Below are 22,371 nucleotides of genomic sequence, written 5' to 3' on the forward strand. Positions count from 1 at the left end.
AGAGATTAACCATTGTAAAACCGCACTGCCAGGAGATTAATCATGCTAAATATTGTGGTGAAAATAATATTAAAAGTAGTTTCTATTGTTATTATTAAATTATTAATATTTAATTATTATTAAAAATAATACCAGCCAACATTTACTGAGTTAGACAAAGTGTGAAAAATTAATTTAACAATTGGTAAGAGCAGACCCTCATTTAACTCTCATAATAACCTTAAGAGTTAAGATACTATTACCACCCCATTCTCCAGGTAAGGAACCTCATGCATGAGCTAATTTGTCTAAGATCACAAAGCTGGTAAGTGGAAGAATCAGGACTCAAACCTAAACACAGGCTTTCAGAATCTATGCTCTAAAATACTACGCTTTCTGTCTCTCCATCCTTTTAAACATTTTTCTGTCCATACATATACATCAAGCTGATTTTCAAATACCTTTTCTCAACTATTATTAAGAAGTTAAAGTATTCCATTTAACCTTAAACTTTCAATTCCCCCCCCCAAAAAAAGAATGTAAAGACTAATCAATTTCATTTAAAAATCTGAACCTGTTCCTAGTAAGTTTTCAAATTAATAGAACAAAGTGAAAATAACTTCTAAAAATCTGTTAGTATTATCCCAATATTTAAAATTTAAATTAAATTTTCATACTTTATCTAATTATTCCTTATAGAGATCCTTAATGACCCTAATATCAGAGGCTACTCTATGTAATACTACATTAGACAATTAAAATGAGAAAAAAGTGTTTATTCATTTCAAAAATCAGTAGATTAAATGACCTTTCTTTAAAGTATTAATATAGTATTCTCCCTCCACCCTTCAATGTGTCCTATTGACAAAGTAGTTTATTTATAGAGAAAGGACTATTTTAAGTATGCCTGCTGGGCTTTTCTGGTAAGCAACTAATAAGAAATGGAGTGTTTGATAAACTAGACAAAGCGTTCCCTTGTACTGTAAATTGTAGTACAGTTCTACTGGTTTCCTGGTCTAAAACATTCTATAGTAGTCAGGGTCCTGCTGTAGTCTACAATCTATTTTGTCATGGCCTAAAAAACCTACCCAGTATATGAAATTGCTCTAGGTTTTATTAAATCAATAAAGAGTTAATCTAACATACTGACTTTTTTTACATATTATGCATTAAATATTTCCTACTGAAGTCCTTACCTAATTATTAAAATGAAATACTGCATTTGTTAGCCATTTCTACTTCAGACAAGACTGAATTTATTTTTAAAAAATGCTTTGTTTTTATAAAATCCAAGAGCTGAAATATGACCAATTTGAACAATCACTTAAAATTAAACCAAAATTATACTAACCAAATCACAGATTAGCTATAGCTTGTAAGGGGAAAGCATAAAATGAAAATCTTTAAATATAAATTTATGCACTAGGCTAGAATCAATTGAAACTGGCACACTCCTTCAGCATCTAGAACAGTAACTGGCACATAGCAGGAACTCAGTGTTTATTGAATAAATGAATTAACCAATTGTTAATTGCCTATAAATTGGTAAACCTTTCAGGAAATACAATATAGAAATTACCTATAATAGTTACCAGCTAAAAAGACCAAGTAAAGATACTAGTAATCGATCCTAATGAAGCAAAATAGATCATGATAAAGATCACTGCAACAGTAGTGGAAAGATTCTATTAACACTCAATATTAAGGAACCAGTCAAACCGATTAGGGCACATCAACTCAATTAAATACTATAAAAATAGGGAAACAATCATAACATTAATCTACATGTGACAATACAAAATATAGATAGCAAGTGAAATTAGCAAAAACCAAAAATAGTCCACTATGTCAGCAACTAGGTAAAAGATACATATATATACATCCAGAAGTTAACAGGCAAAAAACAAGTCACAATTGTGTTAGGATGATCATAAAATTGTCATTCATATTAAAAATACTTAAACTTTCCTATTTCTTAATCAAAAAATTATTTTGAAATTCAACCATTCTCTTTGCCTATTTCTCAACAGATTTCTGCCAATGTTGCTAAAGAAAACATACCACTTTAGGTAAATAACCTTTCTGATCAAACTAAAGCAAAAAAAAGATGACATATAAACGAATTGTCCAAATACTTCCTTTGGTCAACTTAGGAACGTGCTTGTTGTAATAATATACTTAAGAGAAGAATAACAGTAAGAAAGGAGACATAATTGGCAGCCCTATTGTACTTTCAAATTTCGGTGGTTTTTTGTTTTTTGTTTTTTTGGTAATGTCTGTCAGTCTTTACAGATTCACAATTTGCCACAAACATAAAATAATAAAGTTTAAAGACAGTACTTAAAGTGTATATCACTTTACACACACTGGCTCTCTAATGTTGCTCTTATACTTATGCCCTCTTGCCTTTTCTGTACCATTCCAGACCCATCACTATCTGTCTGCCCTACTCCTGCAAGCCTTCCTCATCACTCCATCCTGATCACAACCCCTGTTCCAAACTATTGTTTTATAGACTATTTATTCCTCTTCCCATCCATATTACAAAAGAAACACACATTCGCTCTGGAAAATAAGTCTACAATTAGAAATGCACACACACAATTTTAATCCCAACACCAGGGGGTAGGGGTGGGTCAAGCATTAACAGTTCCAGGACAGCTTTTCATTGTTTCTTTCAAAATTGACATCATACAGTTCACACAGTTTTTTAACTCACTTTTTTTCTTATCAATATAACATTTACTCCTTCTCCTCATACCCCTGAGAGAAGGATCCAAATGCAAGTAGATTATTTGTAAAGTACAAAAAAGATCAGCAAGAAACTGAGAAAATTCAGGAGAAAATTCAAGGTGAATTATCAAGCCTGCTACCACTATGGGCACCTGGAGCTTAACTTCATGAGAAAACTCTGGGAAACAATATAGAATTATCCCACCCAAGTGTGGAGGGAGCTGGGGTAGGCCTATACCAACTCCTGTCAGTCACTAGTTGAGGGGCACTCCCAGGATGTCCTGCAGGAGACTCCCTAACACTTCAGAAGGAGTCCTCAAGTAGAGATGCAGATACGGATTTTTGGAAGTAGGCCGCCTCCATTTAAATAAGTAATAAAACTCAAGGGATACGGACAAGTACTAACAGCATCTGCTATACCCCACATCTTCGACTACTCTGTATCATTTGAACTTTTATAAATTAAAATGACTCGATATTATATAGAACTGCTTTCTATTCAACATTTAATAATTGCAACTAAAAGTGTTTATGCTCTGTTTCCTAGGCAGTGCGTCTGGGACTAAATTTAAAAAGAAGCACACCAGAAATCAAGGCAATCAAGGGAAAATAACACCATTAGGTTGAACTATATGAAATGCCAGGTTCTTGTTTTTGTTTTTGTTTTCAGACCAAAAACTGTTAAATATTGGCAGTTTCATATGGTTCAACCTAATACATATCAAACTTCAATTATTTCCTTTCTGGGTTCCATATCTATTGTAGCACCTATTTGCAAGATCTATACTTCTACCTCTCCTTTCTTTTTCTCTTCTTCCTTTCCTTTGTTTCTGAAGAAATGTAGGCAGAAAAGTGAAAACTAATGACTGCTAGTATACCGAATACACAATTTTTCATCTGTGGCCAGACCAGGTGTGAATGAATGAATGAATACATGAATGAAGTAAAACAAGACATACATGAAGAATATATCTCTTCCAGTCCCTGTGACTCCATTCTGTCAACTAAGAGAAAAGTAATTACTGCCTCAAAGGATAGACATACTAAAACCACACCATACACACTAAAAGTTGGTGTAGGACTACCCCAGCTCCTTCACCCCTTATAAAACCAAGTCTGTAATAGGAATAATTAACCATGTACATAAAAATGTTTATAAACCTTTTTCAGTTTTCTTTATTTTCATGAAAATATACTCACTTTGTAAGGAAAAGTACATAGCTACAATAGACATCTATATTTAGTTTTAGATACTACCAAAGAATTGAAAAATGGAAGAAGAAAAGGGAGATATATGATCATCTTTACCTGCAAAAGGAGATCTCAACATGGGACTCTCCTCTACTATTATACCTTCTTGTGTCTTGTGTCCATGCCTTTGCTTGTACTGCTGCACAAACTCTGTGGAATAGGTGGAATCTATAGGATTTATTTCATTTGACTGTGTGGTCTGAACATCGCCTGTGTGTTCAGAAGAGCACAGCAAGTCTTCAGTGTGCTGCTCTCCTTTCATTAGGTCACTACCAGATAATACTCTCAAACCGACATCAGGAAACTTCAGAACAGCAGAGTCTGCCTCCCCAAAACTCAAGGCATTTGATGTACCAAAGTCATCATCTTCAGGAATGGGGTTGTACCATATTTCTCCTTCATCATCTGCATCATTTTCCTCATTAAAGTCTAATGAACAGTTTCTTGATAATGAAGAATTTGTAGCATTACACACCATATATGTACAATATTCTTCAGATGATTTGAGGAAAGGTCGTGACAGCTGCAGTTTAGGTAGAGAAACGGGTGAGATGGATAAATGACTTATATCTTGGCATTTCTTATTTTCTTCTTCCAAATTAAAAGATCTCAGAGTACTCTGATATAGCCAATTGCGTTTCTTTGACACAGTGATGCTATTAAGTGGCTTATGACCCCTGAAGCCAATATTATCCTTCAGATCTTCAAGTTCTCTTCTCTTCATTGAAGACTCATAGACATTTTCAAATAAGTCTGTTTCAAAGAAAAAAGAAGGCAGAATATAATGCCTGGCATACCAAGAAAGGCATGTCACTTAAGACCAGTTATTAAAATACGATTTTTAAAAAGATAAAAAGAAAGAAAAGTAATATTAATCACATTCAGAGACTAAAATTGAACAAGAAAAATTTTGGATTTTCCACCTAAACATGACTTCTATTATTTAGATATCAGACTGCTAGTATAGGTATCATTAAGAATTCTAAGAAAAAGGATAAACAAACTCTGAGACTGCCTTTATAAATATCATAGGGCTAAAAAAAGCTTTACCCTAAGCAAAACATGCTTTATAAAAAGCTTGTATAGAATGCTTTATACACAGTATGCCTTTCATTAATATTTGGGTAATTTTAAACTCACTGCTACAAGGACTTTGGAAAACACAAGTAAGATTACTACCTTTTCATACAAAGATTAACTTTGAATAAATCTTTCAAAACAATTGTGCCTTACTTATTACTGAATATCTTACTGATTATTAAAAATTCAAAATAACATTTGTTTCCCAACCATACAGTGCAGAAGCAACTTATGCAGAATTTAAGTTCTAAATATCTAGGGCAAAAATAAAAATAAAAGTCCCTAAGGAGGCCCTTGATTAGGACCAGGTATCCTGTCTCACAATAAGCACAACACAGCTATGTTATTGACAGGCACAAACTTAAGCAGCAAGAATACAAGAATGAACAAAATAGCCCCTGCTCTTAAGGAATTCATAGCCCAGTGGAGGATGTCAAATACTTAGATATGTGTATGTATTAATATAATGGGATAAGACTCTAAAAATGTATATGTAACATTAATTCCATATAAAGGGGAAAATTTTTTTGCACTTCCAAAGAGTTACATAAAGCCGGCTTCAATGACAGTCAATAAGCTAAATAAATATATATCATAAACTAATTCACTACACATAGATAATTAAAACAAAACCACATTTCTAATTTTAAGATCATGTCAGGTTTGTAAATCATGGTCTATGCTACTTTGAGTGTGTATTTGGTTGATTCATTTTAGTATTACAGCAAGTAAAATATAATAGTCCAGTAACAGAGAGTGATAAAAACACATTAAACTCTGAGGAGCTTAATAACAACCAAAAAATTAGGTTCATGCATACTCAAGGTTTTCAGGGATCTCCCTTCTACTGGAAAAAAATCATTTAAAAATGTAAATTTGAAAAAAAAAATGTAAATTTGTCCTTTTTATAACCCTAAATACCTAATCAAGCAGATTAATTTAAAAACAAAACAAAACCTTAAACACAAACTGGGTTTCAAGTTCAATAGTTCCAGAGGCAGGCAGGAATAGAGGAATAGACTAAGAATAAGAAGGGAAGGAATCTCTCATGAATGTCTACTATGCCAGATATTTATTTACTCAAGAAATATTTATTGAGTGCCTATTATGTGGCAGGAACAAGAGATAAAGCAGTAAGAAAGCCCTTAACCTCCTTTAACCTCCACAACAATTCTGAGACAGGTAGGATTATTTCCATGAGCCTCAAACATATGTGGAATATGGCCAAGGTGCTAGCCATAGAATTCAAATTTAAGCGTGTCTAACCTTAAAATCCTTGCTCTCACCTGTCTCCCCTACACCATGCTACCCCTAAAAGTAGGGAAGTAGGTGTCTCTCTCTGAGCATTATGATAATATCCATCAAGTTAACTTTATAGGGTGGCTCTTGGGATTAAGTAAGGTAATGTTTGAAATACTTAGAAAACTACTCAGAAAAGTCAAGTAACTTGCCTGAGATCACCTGTTGGTAAATGGAAGAGGCAGCACTCAAAACAAACTCTTCTGACTCCAAAGTTTGTAGGAGTACACCTGGTCTACTAACTAAAGGATACCCACCTCCACTCTCCAGGATTTAACATGCAAACATGTAACAGATAGTCAATAAATATCTTGAATTGATTTGATTTAATTTAACTAATGAAACCTGAAGATTCAAGATCTTTCTATGGTTCCGTCTTCTTTACACTTAAAATTAAGAACTGATCTGGACATATATCCAGAAAAGGCAAAAACTCTAATTCAAAAAGACACCTGCACCCCAATGTTCATAGCAGCACTATTTACAATAGCCAAGATATGGAAGCAACCTAAGTGTCCATTGACAGATGAATGGATAAAGAAGATGTGGTGTATGTATATATATATATATATACATATATATATATACACACATATATATATATATATAATGGAATATTACTTAGCCATAAAAAAGAATGAAATAATGCCATTTGCAGCAGCATGGATGGATCTAGAGATTATCATACTAAGTGAAGTAAGTCTGACAAAGACAAATATCATTCGATATCACTTGTATGTGGAATCTAAAAAAAGATACAAATGAACTTATTTCTAAAACAGAAACAGACTCACAGACATAGAAAACAAACTTATGATTACCAAAGGGGAAAGGGGGGGGGGGATAAATTAGGAGTTTGCAATTAACAGACATACATGACTATGTATAAAATAGACAAACAAGGACCTACGGTATAACACAGGGAACTATAGTTAATATTTTGTAATAACCTATAAGGGAAAAGAATCTGAAAAAAGAATATATATATATATATATATATATATATATATAACTGAATCTCTGTGCTGTATACCTGAAAGTAATACAACATTGTAAATCAACTATACTTCTACAACAACAAAAAAAGTAAACTGATTATAGACATTTTTTTTTAAAAAAAGGACCTACTATATAACTATATTCAATATCTTGTAATAACCTATAATGGAAAAGAATCTGAAAAAGAGTATGTGTGTGTGTATATATATATATATTTATATCTGAATTACTTTGCTGTACACCTGAAACTAACACAACATTGTAAATCAACTATACTTCAATAAAAAAAAAATTACGAACTGAAAGTCAACACATACTCAGGAATCGCTTGGAACTTCAGAGTTTTTAGTGACCACAACCTTTTGCTGAGTGCACTAAAATCTAAGATCTATTTCACACTTAAGGTCAAATCCTATACTATTTAACAGCATTTCAGACCTTCACAGGATATTACATGCAGTTTTGACATAATTATAAATTTAAAGCAAAAAACTACAAAATTATACAACTCACAATGGATATGAGCCATATCTATTTTATCTTTTTCTCAGATGTCTCTCAAAACATCCAAAATTTTATATAGACACATTATTTTGAGTCTTTTCAGAGTTTTTTGATGTACATTATAAATGAAATAAACATGCTTCCACTTGTACTATATTCCAAGGAACTACAATGAGAAAAATAAAGCTACCAGTATCCCATATTTAAACCAACTGATACATCTAGTGATATGTAATGAATATGTAATATTAAAAGGAATAATTACATCGTGAGACACAATACGACTATTTTTCATGAAACTACAAACTACATAAACTTGAGATGAAACAGTCTGCTTGGTATTGCTGAATATTTAAAAACACATAATGCTGAAGTTTAAATTTAGAGATAAATAGGTACATTATTATACGTTCTGATAAAAGCCAAATTTATTCCGTTATTAAAACTGAATATAAGCAACACATTATTCAAGGCAGAAAATTTTACTTGGGCAATTATTTATATATAACTTAAAGCATTTCATATTTATCTCAGTTAATTAAATGGATGCATATGAATATAAGTTACACAGAAATGGAAAACTATTTACCATCTTCCCTTCACTCCCCATTTATGCTAAAATTTACCATCTTCCCTTCACTCCCCATTTATGCTAAAATTAATGTTAAACCTTACTGGCATAAATGTAAAAGTTACTTTTAGCTTCAAATTTTATATATATGTGTGTGTATATATATATTTTGACATTTATATATTTAAATGTTGAAAGAAGACACAAGTAAAAAAGATATAAAAATAAGGGTGCAAAGTTGCAAGGCAATAAAGTCTTTATTCTCGTGCAACTATACACGTTATGGTATAACTATCAGACTCTAATTAAAGTCATTTTCCTTGAAAATCTGTAAGAGAATGCGGAAGTGGCAATTAAAAGTTTTTCACTCAGAAAAATATTTACATAGTGGTGAACTACTCAAGCCAATTTTGTGTTCTCAACTATTACGTATTTCATAATAAATCTAGATGATTTACTATTACTAAACATTTAACTAGTGCCCCAGATCAAAATCAACAGCAAACTTTCTGGGAAATTATGTATTGCAGCCCTCATTGAAAATGTACAGTATCTACAGCATCTTTTCATCATTTAAAACATTCTACTGCAAAAACAAACTGTTGTTTTAGCTTACTTCTCTTTAAAACTCCTAAATAAAAGCATTCTTATGAACAATGTATTTGAGCTTAAATAAATAAAAGCAGCCCTGCTTATAGAGTCAAGCTTGGCAGCCCAAATGAAATTACTAGAATAAACTTAAGCCTTAGGTTTACATATGAGTGTGCTTATGTGTATGTCTTTATCTTTCCCAGATAAATCTAAATGAGGAGAGGGGTACAATGAAAAGAAAAAAGGTATTTTTCTATCTTTTATTTTTCCTCCCTTGTGACTAGCAATAAAAACTCTTAAGAAAAAAGCTGTGTGCTAGCTTTGCGGACAGGAAAGTAGAGAAGGAAACTTTGAGACTCTTTTCAGTTCCCTGAAAGTAATGAAGAGGAACAAGAGAAAAGAAGCACAGAAGAAAAGATGAGTAGAATAAATAAGTGCTCCTAAAGTGGTGTCCTCTAGTTCAATTCCCAATGCTCCTTAAAGCAGTCCTTCTCAACTTCAGATCATTTCACTCTCTATCCAGAATCCTAATATATTTTCACAAAGCCTGCTTGCCTTTCTCTTGATAACAGCTAAGCGCCAGGCATGGTACCAAATGGATTATCTTTTTTCATCATCACAGCAACCTGAGGACTGAGGCTATGCAGAGCTGAGTAACTTGTCCAAGGTCATAAGCCTGGTAAGTGGTAGATTTGATCAGAAACCCAGAATCTCTATTCTATTAGCCATTACACTATATGGCATTCTCTCTTGCAGATTCTAAAATCTCACTTTTATTGGTGCAAGATGAGACTAATATGGAGGGATCTGCTTAAACTTGTCATATATAAGTAGTAAGTATAAATTCATACACATAAAACTGAAACAGAAAGAGCTCAAGTGCTTTGCTCTAATAGGGGTTAGTTTAAGTATCAAGTATCAGAATAAAGTAGAATGCTTTTTCAAAACTTTTTAAAATATATCAAGATAGGTGATTTAGATACTGAGAATTCTAGAACCTTACTACTCAAAGCATGTACCAAACAGCAGCATCTACACTGAGAGCTTGTTAAAATGCAGAATCTCAAGGTCTCACCCCCATACATATTAAATCTTTATTTTAACAAGATTTTCAGAGAATGCATATGCACATTAAGTTTGAAAAGTTCTGCTCTATAACTGCCAACCACACTTTGAGTGGCAAAGGTCTGGAAAACAGCCTTAGGATTCTCAAAACATGAACACCACTTAGAAATGTAGGACTTTCAAAAATCAACACAACACTATTTTCTGCTGAATTTGTAACTCTCAATGTTTTCCTGCCACCAGCAACTCCAATGTTTTATGGCACTCTTCCCAAAACAAAAAACAAAAACAAAAAAATGGACTCACTTGCTTCTGGGGCCACGATGGCAGAATTTCTAACAGAAGAATTTAGAGCTAGAAGACAGAAAGTATTTGCCTATAGTTACCAGTCTTGAAAGGGCTAATGCATAAAAGAATTTGTTGGAAAAATTCATAAAGATAATGTAGCTCATAAAGTTAAGAAATTGAAGCTACAAATACTTGAGAAGGGAATAGATAGGAATCTGCATTAACAGTGTCAACTTCACTTTAAGATATAATGCACAAGATCATACCAGCTATTTAATACTACTTTTAAAGAACTGTCTAAAGATTTTGAACAGAATATTACATGCCCAAATTTTTTTTCTTTCACAGATCACGGAGCAAGAAGAGTAAAGTAGGCTAATTATTTTTTAAAGCAGTAAAAGGCCAAAATAGCTCAACCCAGTGCTTTCCGATTTATTTCTGAGTACTATATGCTAATTAAAACTTATTTATAAAGACTTATAATGAAGTATAGTCAGCAAATAGATTAAAATTCCTCTGTAACCTTAAGGCTTGAAGAAACTTTACAATATTTACTGTGTGTAATGACTTTAGATTTCTTCAATAATCATCTCAATTAGTAACAAATTGATCAATCTGTGAGCACTATATTCCCAACTGCATCAAATCATTGGCAGTATTATACTATCAAAAGTTTTAGTGGTTCTTAGTAGGAGCCAGAAATCAAAACAGAATATCATTTTGGCTTCCATTTGTCATATGGCTTCAAAAATTTCCAAAACACCTAAGTAGATTAGGTATTTCTATCTCCTTATATAGTTATTCTGTTATAAATTCTAACTATAACTTTATTTTGAAAGAAAACATCGTCACAAATAATATTGTACAGAAAAATGTGATATAAACCTTCTAAGCTATTTTTTAAAATACATTTATTTATTTATTTATACTTATTTTTGGCTGCATTGGGTCTTCGTTGCTGGCGCGGGCTTTCTCTAGCTGCGGCGCGCGGGCTTCTCTCTGCGGCGGTCTCTCGTTGAGGAGCACAGGCTCTAGGCGCACGGGCTTCAGTAATTGTGGTACGCAGGCTCAGTAGTTGTGGCTCGCGGGCTCTAGAGCGCAGGCTCAGTAGTTGTGGTGCACGGGCTTAGCTGCTCCGCAGCATGTGAGATCTTCCCGGACCAGGGCTGGAACTGTGTTCCCAGCATTGGCAGGCAGATTCTTAACCACTGCGCCACCAGGGAAGTCCCCTTCTGAGCTATTTAACATCTTTATACAACCAAGAATGTACTGCTTCATCGGGACTGCCCAGTTAACTTTTTAGAAAACATGATTAAAAGTAGAATCCAAGTAACCAGTTTGAACTAAACATTTAAAGGTAAAGGTTTAAGATGGAAAAGCAATTGACTAAAAGAAAGACTTTAAACCTATTCTAGGATTCCCCCATCTTCTTTGCAACTTTGAGGAAGTTACTTACCCCTCTAAACCTTGTTGAAATTCCATCCATCTCCTCAGTCCAAGCAACTTAATAGAATTAATTGGATCAAACCTCTAAAGAAATTTAGAGTCCCTTTGACCTTATATAAATAGGGGTTTTGGAGTCATAAAGACCTGAGTTTGAATCCACGTAATACTTTGAATCTATATATTAGTATACATAAACCAAATACTAGTTTAAGTGACCTTGGGAAAACTACTTAACCCCTTCTTTGCTTTTGCTGTTGTTGTTCAATAACAGCTGTCATATCTCCATGGGGGGGGGGGGGCAGGGAAGTAATAAAGATTATATGAAAACCCCATAAAGTATTCAGAATGGTTTTAATAAGTTCAACTAACCTTCATAAAAAACAGTTTTTAAAAAAATGAACTCTTCAAATCTATACTAGATATATAAACATTGCACAAATTATTTTTATCTTTCCTAAAAGATGAACTGATGATTTGAAAGGAAATAAGATCTGAGAAAGTTTTTAAAACCAGAGATTATCTAAGCTTTTGTTTAGATTTCTTGTAAAATATCTAAAATACCATCACGAAATAATTCTAATGTGTCATTCAATTTCTTTAAAAATTGGCTTCATTTAGTTTCTCAATGAAAAAGTCAATGAATTCATTCCTAAGAGTTACTACAGTTATTATTACTTTTAAAACACTTCAATGTTTACACAACAACTGAGGGCATTAAAAGCCATCAGATAGTAATGTCTAACCTTTGCAACAAAAGGGTAATACATATTTTACTTAAGTTTTATAAAGATTTTTGTTATGGCTAAAAATTAACTGTCTTACAAAGAGTTATTTAACTGAACCAAAATCAGTGGAGATAAAGATATAATAGCACTAAAATGTAATAAATGATTACAAATACTTTACCACTGGAAATGCATATTTTAATATGAACTTAGCATGAAGTACACCTCTCTTCACAAAAATTTACATTCTACTATCTTTTTATTCAGGTGGAATGGAATAAATTTGAGGGAAATTGACAGGTGTGGGTTAGAGATTTATAGATTCAAAAAAACTTCTCATTTTGTATACACTTGAAGTGAATTATTTGATTTGTCCTCATTGTGTAATAAAAAGTTGTGTGAACTTTGTTTCTCCCCGTTTTGTGTTTATTGGTTAAAAAAGTTAATGTGTACAAACCTAGTCCTGTAGGATTTGTAATTCTTAACAGAGAAACTGCCAAGTACTGTGAATACTTTTACATTTCAGCATTTAATATTTTTTAAAGTATTACTGATATGTAAGTCATTATGTTCACTAAAAGTCTTTAAAAGTGTAGTCCAAAAGATCATGTTGTTTTTGGCTCAGTTTAAAGGTACTTCTTTCACAAGAGAATTCTCTTACTACTTACAACATAAGAGATTTCTAGAATGGATAACTTAAACCTTCAGTGAAAACTAAAAATCACACACATACAAAATAGGGAGTAAAATCCTATTATTAGCACAAATATACTTTTTACAAATTCCTTTAAATGCCTACACTTTTTTAAAAAGTACATAAGACATACTTTTCTTCTGATTAAAATCCAAGTGCCCTTCATTTTCCACAATAAGATTACCTACATTGCTATGTTTTTAGGGGGGAGGGGGAGGGGAGGGAAAGGTGAAGAGAAGAAACGTGAAATCCTACCTGACTAAAAAGAAGTATTACTATGATAGTTTTTTCGGTTTGGTTTGGTTTTGGGTTTTGGTTGTGTGTATCTGTCTGTGTACACAAACGCTTCTGACCGGGAGGTGTAATGAGTAAAATGACAGTTTATGAAGCCCATAAAGTCTAACATGGATCAAATTCAAATTCACAAACTCCACAAACGTCTACAGATTAGCCCAGAGCTACAAAGAATAAAAGTCAAGGCAGCACCGCCCAACTCTTAAGCCGACTGAAAACCAGCGTGTGGTGAACTTAACCTTTACTCACTGTTGCGCTTAGGACTACGTACACTGGTTCTTAGAGAAGAAAAAACAAAAACCCCAAGTTCCTCATGCCACTGTCTTAAAAAAACAAACAAACAAACAAACAAAACCGAGATAAGGCATTATACTAGGTAACCTGGAAATGGCATTAGGCTGCCACTCACGTGACCCTCACTTTGGCACCGGCACGTACCTGTCTGCAAAACCATACCTTCTTCTTCACTCTTAAGACAGAAGCCCAGTCGGTAAACACATTTTGATTGCAAGGTATCCTACCTGTCAGCGTAATTCTTTGGTCTGGCGGCACCGAGACGACTTGGCTTTCCCGCATTTTCAAAGCGCCCAGATTTGGAGACGTTGCCTGCGCTCGGGTGACTTCGGGGGGTGTCCTACGAGCGCGACCCTTCATTCCCAGGGACAGCAGGCGTCCTTTGTACATCCACTTCTGCAGCTTCTTGACTGTCACCGCGGGCGGTTTGAGGAAGGGGAGCCCCTCCTGGCCGTCTTCTTTGCCGCGGCTTCCCGAGGAGCGGCGGGGGTCCTCGGAGCTGCGAGTCCGGAGGCCGGAGGGCGCCGCGGCCCGGGAGCTGCCTCCGCTCCAGCCGTCCATCCCGCCTCCACGTGGCGGGGGCTCCTCCGGTTCCCCGCGCGCGCCGCACCTGATCCAGCTGTCGCTCCGCCACCGCTGTAAGGGAGGCGGCTTGGCACCCACGCGGAGGCTGTCGAGGCTTCTGCTGCAGGACAGCAGCATCCGAGGAGTCCGCGGGCGGCCTCCCCCCGACTCCTTCGGAGGCGACCGGGGCGGGGACACCTGCTGCCAAGGGCGGCCGCCGCCTCCCCGCTCGCAGTCTCGGGGGCAGGCTCGGCGGGCCGCCGCGCCGCAGGGGGAAGGCGGCTGGCCCGGAGCCCGGGCTCCCACAGGGCAGCCGCGATCCGCCCTGCCCCGGTCGCCCTGCCGCCTGCCCGAGTCAGGGGGCAGGTCGTGCATGGCCTGGATCAGCAGATAATAGGCCTCTCGCAACTGGGTCTGCAGCCTGCCTGTCTCCAGACGGCCGCCCTCCGCCCCTGGGGAGGAGCCAGAGGCCGGGGGAGGCGGGGGCCACCGCTCCGCCTCCGCCCCCTCAGGCTCCGGCGCGGGCTGGGAGCCGCCGGGCAGGTTCTCGTAGTAGTCGGCGTCGTCCTCCTCGTCCTCTCCGCTGCCCTCGGAGCCCGGCGGAGCGTACAGAGAGGCGCGAGTGGGCCCGCGGCCCGGGGGTGCAGCCTCCTTCCCGCCGAGCGGCCGAGGCCCGAGCGCCCCCGACCTCTCCGGCCGCCCTCCCGGGACCCGCGCCTCACGACCCCACGCCTGAGGCGACGGCGGCGGTCGCTCCGGGCTCGGCCGGGCTCCGCTGGCGCGCTCCCGTAGGGACCCGCCCGGAACACCCCCGGCGTCTCCCTCGGCAGCCGAAGAGGCCGCCACGGTGGCTGCTGAGGCCGCCCGGCGCCCGCTGAGGCCGCCCGGCGCCCGGGCCCCCCGGCGGCCCGAGGACCCCGCCTCCCCCGGAGCCTGGACAGCGTCCTCCTCAAAGGGTCCGTCATCCCCCTCCGCCTCAGCAGCCAGGCTCGCCCCTGGTGCGGGGAGAGCTCGGAGCCCCGCTCGGGAGAAAGCCGCGCTCGCGGCGGCGGCGGCGGCGGCTCCCCATGACCTACACTGGCCCTCGCGGGCTCCTCACATTCTTGGCATAACTCTGCCGCGGGACGGGTGGGGGAGGGCGGCGGCGCCGCAGAGCGCATGCCCCGGAGCCCCGGGCCGCAACGGGGCGCGCGGGCCGCCGGCTGCCGCTCCGCGGGCGCCGGGCGAGGCAAGGCGGAGGGCGGGGAAGGGAGGTGGGTGAGAGCTAAGGAAGACCGAGGGATGCAGAGAGAGCGCACCGAGGGGGTGGGGGGCGGTGCAGTGAGAGTCGAGGCGGGAAAAAGAAGGAGCGGGAAGGTGAGTCTGGCTGGAGGCTGCAAAGTTCTGGTTGGGGAGACGGAGAAAGGGAAAGTGCCCTCCTGGCTGCCACTCAGTCACCTTCACCACCCTCCGCATTGCCACCGCTGCACGAGGCGTGTCCTGTAGTGCAAGTCCTAGCTTGAGAGAAAAAGATTGTTTTGACGGATAAGGTATGAGTACAGGTGTATCTCACTTAGTGCAGTGTGTTCTAGAAACGTTCCGAATCATTTTAATTTGTACAGGGAGCTGGCTATTTAAAGGAAATTTGCAGAGATTCCTTTTCAATTAGGAAGAATCCTTTTGTCCAAAAAATCACCACTGGTGTCTCTTTTTAAAGTCTATTTTTCTTTCTTCCTGCCTTCCTTCCTGTTAATGCATGCTAACACAAAATTAATTATGGCATAAACCAAAACTTGTAAAACGGAGGCGCAAATATAGCCTCCCCCATCACCTAACACTTTGTTTTAATTAAAACTGGGTTGAAAAACAATTGGGTTGAAATTGAGAAACAATGTTATTTGGAAATACCAACACTCTCCCAAAAGCATTAAATTCCATGTTCTGTGTAACAGCTGTAAAATACCTTGTGTTGCCACAGAGCAGTGGACCTGTTTGTGGTTGATGAGAATCAATCTGATTTCAGAGTTAAACTTTTTAGCGCTTATGTATTAGAAGGGGCCTTTGTCTGAGTACCTCATGAGTGTACTACTAACTCCTAGCACAGTACTTGCACCTAGTAAGTACTCAAGAAATATTTGTTGAATAAACAAATGCTTGCATAAGTGAATTTAACTGACCCTATTTTCAACGATATATCTCTGTAAGTTCCTTTTTTTTTTTTTTTTCCTATCAATCAGTCAAAGGCTCCAGCCTCTAAATGTGCTTTGATCTATACTTCCTTTATTAGTACCTAGTCTCTGCGTCCTGGAATAATTTTACCTGCATCTCTATTTGCAGAAATCTTACCCATCCTTTAAGGTTCCATTCAGCTGCCTTCTTCATGAAGTTGTCTCTGATCTTCCACATGGACATGATCTCTCTTCCTCCAAACTCCAATAGTACTTTATTCGTACCCACTCAAAGTATGTTTATTATTTTTTGTTTTTTACAAGGTGCACCCTATCTCCCGTACAAGAAAATTCATAAACTCCTTGAGGGCAGAGACTACTTATACTTGACTTTTATATTCTTCATAGAGTATAACATCTTATACACTGTACATGATGAATAAATATTTTAACACTAATGTCAACTTTAATTTGAAGGAAGCAAATGACTTTAATTTCCAGTCTATTGCCTGACTCTCCACTAGACCATACTCTATTAGTGTTGTTTTAAAATTCTTTCAGTGATGTGTAAGAACACACTTTGTTAAATAATCTTAATTCTCATCTAGGAAAATACAGTGAAATGTTACACTACAATTTGCATACATTACTATTTATAGTTCTACACTATTTTTATTCTGTGGAACCAAAGCTATTTAATGAATAGTCAAGGCATAAAATTATGTCCCAGTGAAATATTCCCACAGGAAATGACTGATGATAAAGCTGCCAATGGTGTCTATAAACACAATTTGACCTCTATCTCAGAAATTGTTTCCATTCCAACTCTTGGTTGCAAAATCTTTTTATTCTTTGTAGTTAACACAGTTGTTAAGAATACCATAAGTTGCATATCTGTTAAAATGAATAGAAAAATATAAGCTGGAAGGTCTTGGTTGAATTTCATCCTTAATTCAACTTGTCATCTCGTTGAGTTCAGGAACTATAAAACATATTGGCCAGTATAAAATATTATGCAGTATTCTAAGAATTATTCAGAACTAAGTCTGATGCTGTACGGCACAACTGAACTTAAAGTTGCTTTAAAGTTGAGAATGTTCTATCGCATAAATTCCCAATTTTTAAGAAGTATTTTGGGTCACAACAGCAATGAAGGCAGTCATAGCTATGTGACACTATTTAATGACTTTAGAAATGTAAATCCCACTTTTCTGTATGTGCATAACACTTCAATAAAAAGTTTATAAAAATGTAATTCTAAGAAGACAGTGCCCTCAAAACTTACCTATACGTATAATTAAGACAGTGACAAGATATGAACATAAGCTATATTGTGTAAAATCCTTTTTGTGTTTTAACAATTTCTACCCTATTCCCGCAGTTACCTCAATTTTCATATGTTTCTAATCAACAGATTCCTATGAAAACTAGGAGGTAGGGATATATTTTCCAGTGTTTGTACTTGCTTCTCACCGACTTGGAAATCATTCTGATGCCCCATGAATTAACAACTATGTGTCGGCACTATCACAAAAGATAAAATAACTATGGGATAACAGGGCTCTAGTAAGCAGAGAGGTAAACTAGAGATGGGGTCATACTGACTCAGTCTAGGAAAAGGCAGGAAAAGCAGGGCAGGTTGAGGCAGAGGGCTAAGTCTAACAGCAGTAGAAGGGAAATATCTAGGTATCTTATGGTTATTTTCTAGGCAATGTAGGGTGCATTTCTGTCTCACTGCTACTCAGTCTTCCATTCTTGGTTCTTAGTGGAACCAAAGGCCAGTGTAACTTGGCATTTGCCCAGTTCTCTCTCTCTAAACTGCCTTATTGGGATCCTCTGGTGTAGACCTACCTGGTCTGCCATGCAGTTCCATAAATAATTGAATAAAAAGTGCTTCAGCCAAAAGCTGACCGCATCACCACTGCCCTGGGAATCAAAGAAGGCATGTCCTCAATAGAGCGATTTTTTCTGTTAATTTTCTCGTAACAGTGTCTGGCAATTGGTAATACTCTTTACCTCATCCCACACCCCCAACCAAAGTAATAAAAAGGAGGCTTTTGCTAAGTACATATGTATTTTCTAATATTTAGAAATTTATAATGTTTTAGAATATTCACTATTTCAGCTTCTCTTATTACATATTTGGGATATGCAGAGTAACTTGCTCAAGGTCACCATAATAAGTGAAGGGGAATTCAGACCCCATCTATCTGATTCCAAAACCACTACAGCCCTGGGATATTTCCTTGTATAGAAAAAGAGAACAGACATTTTCTACTTGCACTGACTTGAACCTTTGTTTTCATAAATTATTTAGCTGGTCACCTTTCAGAAAAGATTTTAATATTTTATGAGCTTTTGTGAAATGCAGCTGAACATTGGAAAGCTGCTTGTTGAACGTTTGGAATACTTCTCTGTGCAGTCCTCTTCAAGGGTGTTAGAACTAAATCCTATAATATATTCCCATTTAACTGTAAATATTAAGCCACAATGTGAAACTGCATCCTGTAAATGTCGTCTAATTTGAAAAGTAGGACAAGCTACAATTAAATACTTTAAAGACAAAATATATGCATCCTTAAAACCACAGGAGCTCTCAGATAAGCCCCTTGAAAAAGTGAACTGGTATAGCCTGTCTTTCCTAAATGACTTGTGCCTCAGGATAACCCATAGTTGAAGGGAATTTGCTCTTTTGCAGAGTTGTCATTCTAATAACAAGATTTGATGCAATATCAACATTTTTTATCTTAAAGAAATAATGGCTCTACTAATGGACCTAGGCAAAAGTCACCAATGACTACTAACATCACAAAGGGAGAAAGAGACAACCTGACATTACATGGCCTCTGATCCAGTACACAACACCACCTATGATGTATTCTTACCAAAAATGAAACCTGAGTCTGATCAACCTCAAGATCTGATTACCAATTTCCAGGTATTACAGAGAACAGAGGAAAATGTTCGACAGCACCATGGGAATGCGATCACAAAATCCAGACTATGGGAAGCTACAGGTCAGAGGATCCAGTTTCTTCAACATATTAACCAATTGCACTGTATGAACTTTCAAAATTTTAATTGGATTCCAACTTTTCAAATAGATCCTGGCAACTGTTTTAAAGCAATACAACTTTGAGGGCAGCCAAATAATATACACTGCAGGGATGGCAAGAGAACGTTGAAATCTAGGTCCAAGAACTATCATTCCGGGCTTCCCTGGTGGCGCAGTGGTTGAGAATCCGCCTGCCAATGCAGGGGACAAGGGTTCGAGCCCTGGTCTGGGAAGATCCCACATTCCGTGGAGCAACTAGGCCCGTGAACCACAACTACTGAGCCTGCGCGTCTGGAGCCTGTGCTCCGCAACAAGAGAGTCCATGATAGTGAGAGGCCCACGCACCGCGATGAAGTGTGGCCCCCACTTGCCGCAACTAGAGAAAGCCCTGGCACAGAAATGAAGACCCAACACAGCCATAAATAAATAAATAAATAAATAACATTTAAAAAAAAAAAAAAAACTATCATTCCAAACTCTGAGTGGTATAATGGAATTGATCTGAAATCAGATAGAACTAGTTCAAATCCTAATTTGATCAATCATATACCCCAAAACCACTGATCATGGTGAACTCTTGCTCATCTTTGCCAATTCCAGATCAATATTTCCCCTTCCTTCTAAAATTCCACAGCTCTTTTGAAATACCACCTGCTGCCTCTGCTTTTGTAGTCATCTACCAGCTTCCCCTTCATTCCTGCTAACATCTACCTCACTATTTCTTTCTCTCCACTATTTTTCTTGTCATCACTCTTGGTGATTTCATTATTCACAGAAAGGATCCACCCAATACCCTGGCCTGTTGTTTTCTTGAACTTCTCTAATAATCTTGTCCTTCACCCACTTCAGCCACCCAGTCCCAGAGTCATTAGACTTTGTCATAACCAATAACTGCAAACTCTTCAGACACCACTTCCTATTTTCCAGCTCACTCCCTATAGCACTGCCTGCAACAATACTTCGATCCCACTATCCCTCCAGTCTATCACTCCCCTTCATGCTTTCCCAGTTTAGATTGCATGGTCTTCGTATAATCAATCCCTTGCATACATCCTCAACTCTTTTGTCCCTCTTTCCCATTGTCCTACTCATTTGGCAAAACCCCATCCCTGGTTAAAACTAACTTTCCCACATACTTTGCATTGATACTGGAACGGCTTAATGTGACTGGAGAAAAACATCACAAACTTCAAGTGGTTCCTGGATGCTGCCAAACAACTCCACTAAATAGCCCAGTCCATTCATTCTCTTCCCTTTCTGAACTTAATTTTGACACCACCCCCCTCCTCACTCTCAGTTATGACTTTTCTTTTTGTTACACTGAGATAATGGAAACATTCAGGAGAGAACTTCCTCATTCTTCCACCACCAAATCTACCAGCTGGCATTACCCTGTATTCCACCTCCCCCACTCCCTTATATTAGATGGGCTGCCCTGCACCTACCTGAGGGCAACTTTCTGACCTCTCTCCTCTCCTCCCTCCTCTCATTGCCCTCCAACACCCCAAACACACTCTTGCCTCAGAGCCTTTGCATTTGTTGTTCCCTCTGCCTGAAATGATTTCAGGGTGACTTGCTCCCTCCTTCCATTCAGGTCTCACCTCCAATGTTACCTCCTCAGAGAGCCCTTCCCTGACCACTTTACCTAAAATAATACCCCTATCTACTCATCATTTTGCTTTATTTCTCTCCATTGTACCTATTACTGTTTAATACTGCATGAGATGTCCATTTATTTGTTTATGTGACACCAGCAACACCCCCAAATGCTGTAACCTCACCTGGTAGACGAGTGCTCCATACATATTTGTTGAATGAATGTGTGACTTTCACACCCAAGAGCAAGTTAGTATATGTTTCCATTTCCTCCCTGGTAAAATCAGATTGCTACTGTTTAGCAGGGTATAGATGAACCTTAAAAACACCATGCTCGGCAGTTCCCTGGCGGTCCAGTGGTTAGGACTTGGAGCTTTCACTACCGTGAGCCCTGGGGGGTTCAATCCCTGGTCAGGGAAGGAACTAAGATGCTGCAAGCTGCACTTTGTGGGGTTGGGGAGGTGGGTTATGATAAGTGAAAGAGGTCAGACACAAAAGGTGACATATTTTATGATTTCATTTATGTGGACTATCCAGAATAAGCAAATCCATAGAGACAGAAAATGGATTAGTATTTGCCGGGGACTGGGGGAAGATGGGGATTGATTGCTAAAGGGCATGGGATTTCTTTTTAAAATGATGAGACTATTCTAGACTTAGATGGTGGTGATGGTTGCACAACCTTGTAAATATACTAGAAATCACTGAATTGTACACTTTAAAATGGTGAATTTTATGGTAAGCAAATTACATCTCATTTTTTTAAAAGAGGCTCTATTTTCCTGCCCTTTTATCTTTATACTCCCAGCTAATATTCATGGAAAATCTCAATGAAAGAAAATGTTTTAAAGGAAACTTTAAGAGAAGATTGGCGATGCAAATAAGAACAGCTTGGCCGCCGTTTCCCTGGGCAAAATCTGTCAGAAATGCTTTCACATACCAAATCCTAGGTTTTCAATAGAGTTTCTACATATTCAACAAATAAATACCAGTGGCTTCTTACTTACAGTTTACTTTTCTCTATCAATTACCAAGTAATAGACTTGGTATCAATTACCAAATTATCAATATCAAATATTATCAATATTTGATAATTATCAATATCAATTACCAAATCTAGACTCACGAAATTAAATAAACAAGAAGACTTTTCTGACCCCCTCAACCTCTCACTACCACCAAGAAAACAAAGACAA

General features: G+C 37.9%; 1 protein-coding gene across 2 annotated transcripts in view; it reads right to left on the reverse strand.

Annotated features, from left to right (window-relative positions):
• The window catches only part of SYDE2 (synapse defective Rho GTPase homolog 2), a 38,092-nt gene extending 22,891 nt beyond the window's left edge, over window positions 1-15,201 (reverse strand). Inside the window, exons 1-3 of one of the 2 annotated variants that reach the window (XM_068540220.1) lie at window positions 14,041-14,847; window positions 10,379-10,426; window positions 4,021-4,716 (exon numbers count right to left, since the gene is read on the reverse strand). In XM_068540220.1, coding sequence (XP_068396321.1) covers window positions 4,021-4,716; window positions 10,379-10,426; window positions 14,041-14,752 — 1,456 coding nt within the window. In that variant the 5' untranslated portion in view covers window positions 14,753-14,847. Of the gene's footprint in view, window positions 1-4,020; window positions 4,717-10,378; window positions 10,427-14,040 lie in introns of both variants that reach the window. The other variant, XM_068540219.1, reaches the window with a different exon arrangement.
• Between the last annotated feature and the right edge of the window lie 7,170 nt (window positions 15,202-22,371).

This window comes from Eschrichtius robustus, chromosome 3 (genome assembly GCF_028021215.1).
Source record: "Eschrichtius robustus isolate mEscRob2 chromosome 3, mEscRob2.pri, whole genome shotgun sequence".
In the NCBI taxonomy this organism is placed as follows: Eukaryota; Metazoa; Chordata; class Mammalia; order Artiodactyla; family Eschrichtiidae; genus Eschrichtius; species Eschrichtius robustus.